The sequence below is a fragment of the Ciona intestinalis genome, unplaced genomic scaffold (genome assembly GCF_000224145.3).
Source record: "Ciona intestinalis unplaced genomic scaffold, KH HT000094.2, whole genome shotgun sequence".
Classification (NCBI taxonomy): domain Eukaryota; kingdom Metazoa; phylum Chordata; class Ascidiacea; order Phlebobranchia; family Cionidae; genus Ciona; species Ciona intestinalis.
The window spans coordinates 550,576-561,422 of NW_004190416.2; the positions used below are offsets into that span (position 1 = coordinate 550,576).

Sequence of the window (10,847 nt, forward strand, 5' to 3'; positions counted from 1 at the left end):
TAGTTCAAACACAACATCATACGAATCTATGTAGGATTAATTGTGGCCGACGCATGAGTTGTAGCTTTTCGGATATTCGCGTGTTTGAAGTAATATTGCAATGTATAGTAGTGTGGGGTAAGATGGTCCATTTTCATACCAATTTAACGTCCCATTTTGTAGTAAACAAAAATATATTTGAAGAATAATATAACCGTATCATCACGGCTCGAGCGTTGGTAATTGGTAAAACACGGTAATGATGTGGGATACCATATGTGCTAACGGTATTCATCTTACCCCACAGTAAAACCTCCCGACTCTGGTGTTTTCGGTGTATGGCACTGGTAGAATTCACTGCCAAGCCAGTGGTTCAACAAGCGCCGTAAGCTGGAAACACTACTTTCTGCAGTGATGACCAAATCATTTTCGCGTATATTATTTTATTCTATATGGGTGAGGTTCTACAGCGTGGCAAGTCAATTCGGACCTGGGATTTAAGCCAAAGATGGTCTATTACCCCATTACCCAGGGTATTTTACAATTGTATGCCCTATATCGCCCCTATAACTACATAAAAATAAAACCGTGTAGAAAGCGGGGAGTTTATTTGGTTCTTAATACTTATGTTGTTTAAATTGAAAGATAGTTTATAATTAAGCGGGTTTCTAAAGTGGCGGTTAAAATGTGTATGTAATAATTGGGGTGTAGTGAATGCATTAAGTGCAGTTTTAATGTTAAATGCATTTCGACCATTAAGAAAATTTAAGTGACTTCTGTAAGTAATAAGTGGTCTAAGATTACAGTTCGGGATATGGGACGCATGGTTGTATAGATAGTACACGGGGATTACTAATGTAATGCGGGTCGTATAGGAGGTAATTAACCATAGTGGACGGGTGGACTTTCGCTCTAAAGATGCAAGAGAAAAAGAAAAAAGGGGAAAGCGATTAAAAGTCAGCGCTACTGGGATGTGAGCAAGAAGAGTCGCTTTCTACTGGCCGTGCATTATTTATGCCACGACTCCAGTTGTACGTTGTTGTGCTGCTACTTCTATAAGTGATCAATCGATTCGGTGTACTGTGTTGAGAGGGATAGTATCGTTTGCTTGTGAGATGTATAGGCTCTTATACAAAGGACGCCGATTCTATATTGTCTCGTTGCATTATATTTAGATGTTACGTATCAAGGTACACTGCGACACGTATGTGACGTAATAATGCGGAATTGTCTGGGAGATCAAAGAAGACAAAGGTTAAACGACTTCGCGAAGTCTCGAACAAGGTCGAGTCGAGGATAGAAATCTCATTCGAACCTCTTTTTATTTGGCACTTGCACAATATTGATTCGACGTATCAATTCTGGACAAGTGCCTACAAAAAACTGGTTTCCACACAACCGAAGTTAAGATTATAGTTGAACAGAAAGAAAGACGAAACGCACCGGTTATTCGCGATTTTATCGATAATGACGTAACAGCAGAAGCTACAATTGGAACGGAGGGAGAATAAAGCGCATTGGTGACGTCATCGGGTATTATGACGTCATCAAAGTTAAAACCACTATGAAACAAATTTATGCCAGGCACGACAACGTAAAAGTGTGAAAAAGACCAACTGCGGCGAGTATAAGACGACTTTTTAACCACTATAAGTTGGCGCAAAAATTAACATGAAGTTAAAGCGATGATTTTGATTAATTTTAAAATTAACTAACTTCCTATAAAGGATTATTTAATCACAATCGGTATTGTGACGTAATATAAGTTGAATCACCAGCAGAGCGATGGTCAGTTCTTGGCAAAATATAGAACTCACGTTGGATGTTAATGAGATCCAGTGGGCTGTATTTTGCCGACCACAGAATCGTCGCATTATCTACAATGGGTGGCAAGTTAAACATATAGTAGAGTGGGGTAAGACGGGACATCTTTAGCACAGAGTATATAAATATCTTTATGGAAAAGGTGTCCCTTCTTTCCTACTCTGCTATATATATTTTACCCTTCGAATACGTTATAGCAACGATCAGATTAATTAAAACAACCGAAGAAAAAGCAATTCGCAAGAAAATGGCTATCGTTAAAACACGCTTTTTATAAAAAAAAGTTATAAACATGTAACTTTTATTTTATGCGAAATATAGTTTTGTAGTTATTATATTTTTAGCTTTGCTATCTAGTAAGGCTTAATATTGTACGCGATTGCATCGTCTTATGATTTGGATGGGTCGCCTACAACAGTGGTATGCACTATAAAGCCTTCTAACTACAAGGTTAATAAGTTTATACGGTTACCTAGCTTCAGCTTTGGGTCGTCAAAGCTTGGATATTATTTTTTTAAATATTTTGGTCACAATTAATAAGTATGAGGTTTAAGAAACACTGTTATGTTGGACATGAAAATGAACGAATCGATAAAGAAGAATATTCCCGACAATGTGCTTTTAGGAGAAATGCATTTTAGGGTCAGTATAACCAAATAACATTTTATATTACTGTGGGGTAAGATGGATACCGTTAGCACAAAATATCCCATTTCTTAATCGGGTTTTAACAATTAACAACGCTGTTTTAGTCGTAAGGATACGGTTAAATAATTCTGTAAATATTCTTTGTTTCCAACAAATCAAACGAAAAGTGATAATGAAAACATGGGCCATCTTGCCCCAAATTACGTATATATTCTGGCGTAACCGTAAAAATTACAATCAATAAAGTGTTTGTAAGTAATAGAAATTATGCGCATCTAAAAAAAAACGATTGCTCTAAAGTTTTAACGATTACGTAATATGTGACGTCACTGGTTCGGATTATGACTTATCAAAATAAAAGTAATTGGTTAACAACAGTCCATGGCCCCCAGGACCTCACACATATAGAATGGAATCAGTGTTATATATACAACGGATTAAACCTGTTTTACCGCAATTAGGTTAAACTAAGCTTCAACTGTATAAGCGTATTGCCTTATTTCTGTGCTAATACATCAAGTTGCAAAGGGTCAAATGCGACAAAATATGAATAACAGACCAAAATCAACTTGCAATTTGATAAATATATTTCGCCTAAAATGGCATCATTAGTATTTTGTTTAAAAAGGAAGGGGCAATACGGGACACTCAGTATTTTGAAACTATAAGCAATTATACCGAAGCAGAAACCAATGGGTTTTTGAAACTTTTATCGGCGTGTATAGCGCATGTACCACTCTCTTATCACGTCACAGTGGATTAACAATCAGCGATAAAAGAAAAATAGACGGGGATCAAAGACTTCACTGAAAGTAAGGATTGGTGGTAATTTGTATGTGTTTCGAAATTTGTAAGTATTTTGGAAAGATATTTAAAGCTACATAATAAACTAAATCATTATATATGCAAACGTTACCCCTACGAGTATAAATAAAAACATTCATTCACTTATATATAGTAACCTGGGTGTTGGGTGAAGGGCCAACTCCAGCCCGAATCATAGGCCCCCTATAGACCTCACCCATATAGAATAGAATGGGCAGATATGTATTCAATTTACACATAGGAAGTATTGACGCTACAATCTATTACAAAATATTTATGTACTGAATAACCTCGCATTTACAACCAAAGCTCGCTATACAGAAAGCTGTATTTTTACATACAGTGTCCAAGTGTATTGACCGGTGAAAGATGTTAAAATAAAGTTCGTGTTTTTTTTAATGAGAAGTCTTTATGTAGAAATATTTCACAGTTATTGTTATATGTAACGTATATTTTGCCCAAAAGTGTAACTCAGATTACAAATAGTTGTATTTATTATCGTTTAACGCATTTCAAATTAAACCTTTCGTGTGATTTGTGATGTTATGTGTTACTGAGTTGTAAAAGGAGAAAAAATCACAAATAAAAACTTCGTTGAATGCAAGAAAACTAAGAAAAGAAGAAAATTTCCCCACATTCTGGTCGTAGAGTAATTGGTTATCCAGACAAGGAACAAATTAGTTTAACATAATTGTTGAAGCGGTTAATTTCGCGAGGTTAAACTTATTTTATCCCACAAAGCAACGAATGTTGGTTTAGAAACGTTTCATAACTTAACTGTGTGGAATTAACAACAAATAAAATTCTTTTAAACTGAATCTGAAAATAGTGTTTATTGAAAAACGCAAAATAGAAAACAAGAAGTGAAATTTTTAAACGGGCTTAGACATCAGATGTATATCAGATGTAAGTCTGTATATCTAGTTTATGGAAAAGGTAGGAAAACCCCAGTTTTTGTGGGGGGTTGGTCATGTTGCTCATGGCAACGGTGATGATGAAATATTAATGAGACACGTAAAAGGCACAGCTGCAGGCCGTGCAGAGACGACTCTCCCGCCTCCATTTGCTTTCGTTGATCGAAAATAGGGCTCGAAAAATTCAGGAAAAAATTACGCAACAGCGAAGGGTTAGGTGGAACGGTTGAGAAAGTTTAGGCTTTTGTGAATGGAAAAGTAAAACTGAAAGGTACATTTAAGCATTGTTTGTGTTGAAGATATAATACAGTAATATTTTTGTTAATTTTTGACGTATTTTCGCCGAAATTTGGGTAAAAATGATTTTTTTTGTTGTTGTAATCAATTATTTGTGTAAATTAAACAATTATTTGAAATTTTGCCTTTTTTGGTTTGATTTCATTTTGTCATGGTAACATAATGACGTCACACGATTGATTCGTTCAACGGAACTTATTGATTTTGCAATGTGACGTCGTAGACTGTATATTATTAACTCATTATGCGAAACAATGGGCGCCATATTGTCCGGAATAATCGCCTTGTTACGTCACAAACGAAGAAGAAAAAGAAAGACTTTGGACACTATGACATCACAGTAGATTACCAATCAAATGTTTCTCGACACCGCGTTAAACAAAACTCCAACTTTCGGAAAAAATCGTAAACTTTCGGACGATATCAGAGACTTACGTCATCGTTCGGGCCTTTTTGTTTTCGACGACTCTTGGGCGACGTCTAGCGGTTTGGAATCTTTGATTGAAGTTTGTAAATGAATTGTTCCATTGGGCGACATGGATACTGTAGCGTGGTTGCTTGTACGTTGGATAGAACTTGCAAGCTTCTCATATACCGACACCGGGATTTGAACCAGGGCTATATGGGGGAAATATATTGAATCAGAAATCTGAACATATTTTTAATACAAACATAACAGCAAGTATGTATGACACGAGTGCCAGCACTGTGGGTCAGTGGTTAGGTACTTGCATTGTAAACAAAACGTACTGGGTTCAAAACTCACTGCTGCTACCTGTTATTCGTGTTTTCAGTGCCGTGAGTTTTTAAGGCCCTAAAACACTGGTATTTGTTACCTACAATTTTGTGTATATTACCCTGTCAGTTTTAATAGGAAAATAACATCCTAAATATATATATATGACATATGTGGGTTATTTCAAAAGTTTTAGTTTAAAACTAAATCCATCTTCAGTGATGTGAAAAGTTAAAATGAATTTGTATCGTTTGAAAGTAAATGCCATTGTGTCGTATAGTAGGATGGGAGAAGATGGGGCATCTTTTTATGGTATTTTCTCATCCTTTTTGGTAATAAACAGACAACATTCATATAGTTAAGAAAACGTTTCCTTACGGCTATCCTGAACCGTTGTTAATTGTTTAAAACAAGATCAGGATATTTTGATAATATGTTCCAAACTGCACTATATATTCATAGGCTGTTATATTTGTACTAAACTGACCAGAAATTACGTGTTTTGTGAACCTACATACATTCTCATCAAATTTGGTTCAAGAAATCTTTTCATAAATAATTAACATCCCAAATTTCACGGCCGATTTCCCAGCAATTTCAAATAGAAATCTTAACAAAGCGATTAAAAATTAAAACAAAGCCATGTATGACATCATAGTACAGCTATTTATAAATATATAATTCATCATAAAGAGAATACTATGATGTAACAGTCGGTGTCGTGGCTCAGTGGTTAGCGCGCCTGATTCTAACCTAGAGGTAATGGGCTCAAGGCTCGTCGCTGCTATCATTGTGGGCGTATGTGTTCTTGGGCAAGACATTTAACGACAATAGCTCCAACCCAGTGGTTAATAAAGAGTTGTATAAAATACCAGACATACATTAAAACCGATGGGCAAGACGTGTATGAAACAGAACACTTGTGTTATAACCGACTGTTGTTGTCCCACTATGCTAGGATTAATAAGTTACATACGTGGTAACTTGTAAACGGGCACAAAGTGTATGAAACAGAATACCCGTGTTATAACGACTGTCGTAACCTACCGTGCGAGGATAAATAAGTTACATACGTGGTAACTTGTAAGCGAACACGAGGTGTATGAAACAGAACACCCGTGTTATAACGACTGACGTTTTCCAGCAACGGGGAGATAAATAAATTTCCTCCATTTATTGAACAATAATATTCACAAACTTACATGAACTTTCATCATCCTCAGCCATTGTTACGTTATCGGGTTCGGACAATGGGACATTGTGCATGATCTGTGACATCATAAGGGGAATATTATTGTGGAATATTCAAATAATGTAATTGTGGTACAATGTAGAAAATGGTCAAAACTATAAACATTGTTTTTTTTTGTTATTTAATCTACAATCTTGGTTTTTAAATCTAAAAAACGACGTTGTGAGTCCCCTATTCAAATGTTAATAACAATAATATTGTCTTCTGTAATATTGATTACAAATTATATTAAACCATATAAGATTAGTTTTTATTATTTAGCTAATTACCTCTTGGTCCGGGTCAAAGGTTAACGAAAGGTCATTCTTCTGCTGTGAGACTACCTCCTGATGACTGCTTGCTATAACGTTAAACGCTTCACCGATTGTTGCGTCATGCTCGCCCAGTGACCAATCACCATGCTCGATCTGGAATTTAAATAACTCCACGAAATGTTATGTTGTGTCATGTTATTTTTAAAACTGTCTCCATTTTTCATACATTAACAAAATTTGCTGCCACCCAAGGTCCCATGGTGTGTCTGTAGTATCACCAACATGGGATAAATCCTGGAAATAGTCTGCTGTACTTTGTTTTAACCATATATAGAATAGAATACTGATATCAAAGTGAATAAAAGACTAAAGACATTTATAAAAATATGTGTTGCCAGCATAGACACGCTATAAAAATATGTGTTGCCACCAGACATATTAAATGTCGTATATAACTATTCTGTTGAATATGCAACAAAAATTGGTCACTTTGTAAGTGATCTGAAACAAACGTCCAAACATGGGTTCACAAAATATAAAATTGCTAAAAGAGCGGCATTGTATTATTAAAACATTATATATTTAAATTATTACATCATCCATCGCCATGTCAATCTCTCCCGCCATCTGCTGGCCAGTTAAAGTAGCGACCGCTGTTCCTGATTGGTCCTGAGTGATAGTGGCGATTGTTTGGCCAGAATCCAACTGTGATGTCACAAAGAAAAATTATTTTTATATCATAAAAGTAGAATTAAATAGTATAATACAATAAAAATATAAAAAAATTGAAGTAAAATTTTAAAGTAAAAAATAATAAAACACAAAAAAATAATCTGAATTAGATTTTCAGGTTGTTGTTTGTCATGTGATCTTAAAGGACCACAAAAGCAACCCTGCCATCCCCCATAACAATATCCACAACCTACCTGCACCAATGAAACTGACCCATCAGCGTTATGAACAGTTTGTACCAACGTAGGCGGGCTCAATGGTGAGTTGTAGTTGCTACGGTTTTGACGATCTCTATAAAATGTAAGCATAATTAATTATATCATTAATTTTTCTCGTTTCTGCTAATCTAAACATGTTAACTTTTATCATACTTGGTACTTTGGTGTCAAAACCCAATGAATTCTTGCCAAATGGCAGCTGATACAATTTTCTATAAAGTGTATTTATAACTAGTACTTGAGTTAAGTAGAAAAGCGCTGACAGAAACATCTGCACCCAAATTAAAAATTATGCCTAAACCAACTTGTTCAACCAGCGTGATTCATATGTTGAGAAGAAATGACCTACAGTAACACATATACCTACTTATACAATACACTAAAACTACTTCCAATACAACCAACATTACCTTGGACTATCCGTTTCACTGAATGACTAAATGACTGAATACACAAATAACCACAAATATTCTACTGCAGATACACAGCTTCTAATACAACCAACATTACCTTGGACTTCCGGTTTCATTCTTTCCATCTGTCTCACATTCCATTCCAACTAATAAGTCCTCTCTTGCATGAAACCGATAACAATTCTTTACAATTTGTCGCAATGCTTGTGTCCATGATACCTAGGAAGTGATGCATCGTTAATTTTGTATTGGTATTCAGTGGCACAGCCAAAAAGTTTAAACATTTTTTTGTACAGGAAAAACGAAACAACACACAAAAAAATGACTTAAAAAAGTTTGACCCTTAACATTAACCTCACCCTTATTTTAACTTCTGGAGCTCGAACGTCGCGTCTCACGTTCGCCCACGGGACATCTAGTGGCCACCACACGGGCCTCGTCGATTCTTTCCCCCATCCGGGTTTTCCCCTCCCAGTAGCGTGTTTCAACATCTCAGGAATAAACATTCGAAGTTGGGCCTGTATCGTATGTTGTATAATGTATCGTATACAGCTTGTAACTATATACGGCTATCAGACTACCCTACGATGTATATTGTACTAGTTATATATACTATCTGTTAGGCTGCTACTTAAATAATATTAATAAGAAAACATGTATGAAAAGGTTAATATATATGATGTTGGTGTTATTTATTGTGTGTGGGTTATTAATAATGAATGTTTAGATTGCTGCTTCAAACAAACCAAAAAGTTGATATGAATGATACGACTGTAGTATTGTATGCTGAGTTATAAACCCACGGAACCCATTTTCAGAATGGTGAAACCACAAGTACACTGATTTCAAGTGGATCATGTTTCATAAGGACGTACACAAGCAGTCTTGGTGTTGGGGTAAATCTGGCTTAAATTTTGGGTTTTCTGAAGGACCTCACTCGCATAGAATAAGAATATAAAGGTAGTTATATACAGCACATTCACTTATGTATGTACTTGTAATATGCCTAACCAAACATTAAAATGCAACAAACTTATTTTCACCTGATTCATCTTTTCCACTGGTGTTGGAATCCCTTCAATTAGTAGCTCTGGTAAGTCACAAAGAACATCTGAAGTTTTTTCACGTTTTGGACCAAGTTTCTCCTGAAGTTCTTGCTCTAACTCTTGGTAGATCGCACTCTTGCAGTTTTTAACCTGAGAATTTAAGTTGAATATAAAGATTTGACAATACATGTCAAAGTATTGGTTGAAATTTTGAAAATTTCACTTAACTCGTACTTAAAGTAAAACCAAGACAAATATTCAAAAAAACGCTTAGTTAATTAAGGTTATACTGTAGGTAGGTGAGATCCTTGCAGGAGGACTTTTGGGCCGGAGTTTCACCATTACCCCAACAGCCAGACTACTTAGTACTTATATAAGAATAAATAAAACTTATTTATACTAGAGTAAACATAAAGTCCTAGTAATTTAAGTTTTAACCATAAACACTGTAAAAAAGGAACAATACCTCAAAGTTAAACAACTTGAAACATTAAAGTTAGTTAAGTACGACTCACCACAGAGTCCAGAGGAGAGGAACCAATCACCCTGAATCCTCCATTTTCCTTTCCAGGCGACACACAAAGCACAACAGCTTGTTGTCCACACCGTGTGCACAACTCATGGATAGTTTGTTTGAGTTTCCTATAATAGTAAGTTGCATTTAAGTCTTAGATTCACTAGTATATATCAAGAGTATGGGTTAAAGAGGCTTTCAAAACAGGGTGACATTATATGCTTCTAGGCTTTAAAAATCTTTTATCCTGGTGTTTGGCGTCTATATATAAGCCAACTCTGGCCTAAATCCCAAGTCCCATGGCATGTCTCACTGTAGGACCTTACCTGTAAAGAATAGAATGTGAATATACAATGTAGGGGTAATGGGCTACCTCTGGCCTAAATTCTAGGTTCCATGGCATGCCTCACTGTAGAACCTCACCCATATAAAAATAAAACCCATAAGTTAATACTTACCTTAGAAGTCTATTGTATTGCCTCTTTCTAATAGATGGGTTAAGTTCGAACGCGTAAGGCTGGTGTCGTTTTCGAGAGGTCACCAACGCTGCGGCCGCTGCAAGACCAGGCATAGTGCCTGTGTTGACCAGGGAGCTACTGATCCCATCCTGTATTTAAAAAGTCTTGTAAATGGTCGACATAACAACAGTTGTTTACAACACAGGTGTTCTGTTTTAGGCACCTTGTACCCACCTATGTGTTACTATGTATGTAACTTTATGGGTGATCAGTTTAATAAATTTTTGTTATGGTATAGCTGATAATTTATAACTAAGCAAATGCTGTTGGAAATTACACCAATAATTAATTAATTTACACCAATAATTAATTACAATAACAAAAAAATCTTATAATCTGACAAACATTTAACACAATATTTTAATACAAGCAACCATCTGCCGTTTTGATGTTAATTCTCTCCTCTTAGACAAAAATAGACAAAACAAACTCAACACTATATTATGTTATGTAGACCTGAGCACTGGAGTGTAGCAACTCTGAAGCACTGAAAGATTCATCATCTTCCAATTCGTTCCCGCTCATCATGCTTAAGTTGACCGGCAGATTCAACAACCGGCTGAAATTTGAATCCATTTAACCAACCTGAACATAAATAAGATGTTAATTATAAATACTTATGTAAGTTGTTTTAACAACTGTTGTTTTGTTGCTATTTCCTTTTGTCAACATATTTT

General features: G+C 35.6%; 1 protein-coding gene and 3 non-coding genes across 9 annotated transcripts in view; 3 read left to right on the top strand and 1 right to left on the bottom strand.

The window, feature by feature from the left end:
• Positions 1 to 301: 301 nt before the first annotated feature.
• On the top strand, positions 302 to 381 carry mir183 (microRNA 183). Its single transcript, NR_032346.1, has one exon. It is a non-coding gene; the product is annotated as a microRNA 183 (primary transcript).
• Positions 382 to 1,303: 922 nt separating this feature from the next.
• mir96 (microRNA 96) lies at positions 1,304 to 1,356 on the top strand. Its single transcript, NR_034329.1, has one exon. It is a non-coding gene; the product is annotated as a microRNA 96 (primary transcript).
• A 418-nt stretch (positions 1,357 to 1,774) lies between these two features.
• mir182 (microRNA 182) lies at positions 1,775 to 1,837 on the top strand. The gene has a single exon (NR_034333.1). It is a non-coding gene; the product is annotated as a microRNA 182 (primary transcript).
• A 2,245-nt stretch (positions 1,838 to 4,082) lies between these two features.
• LOC100176353 (DNA-binding protein P3A2-like) overlaps positions 4,083 to 10,847 on the bottom strand; it is a 10,991-nt gene continuing 4,226 nt past the window's right edge. For 5 of the 6 annotated variants that reach the window (XM_026838485.1, XM_026838488.1, XM_026838487.1 and 2 more), the window contains exons 4-12: positions 9,654 to 9,780; positions 9,136 to 9,288; positions 8,452 to 8,610; positions 8,190 to 8,311; positions 7,656 to 7,752; positions 7,324 to 7,434; positions 6,745 to 6,882; positions 6,426 to 6,492; positions 4,083 to 5,105 (exon numbers count right to left, since the gene is read on the bottom strand). In XM_026838485.1, coding sequence (XP_026694286.1) covers positions 4,924 to 5,105; positions 6,426 to 6,492; positions 6,745 to 6,882; positions 7,324 to 7,434; positions 7,656 to 7,752; positions 8,190 to 8,311; positions 8,452 to 8,610; positions 9,136 to 9,288; positions 9,654 to 9,780 — 1,156 coding nt within the window. In that variant the 3' untranslated portion in view covers positions 4,083 to 4,923. Of the gene's footprint in view, positions 5,106 to 6,425; positions 6,493 to 6,744; positions 6,883 to 7,323; positions 7,435 to 7,655; positions 7,753 to 8,189; positions 8,312 to 8,451; positions 8,611 to 9,135; positions 9,289 to 9,653; positions 9,781 to 10,110; positions 10,260 to 10,626; positions 10,790 to 10,847 lie in introns of those variants that run through there. The other variant, XM_018815608.2, reaches the window with a different exon arrangement.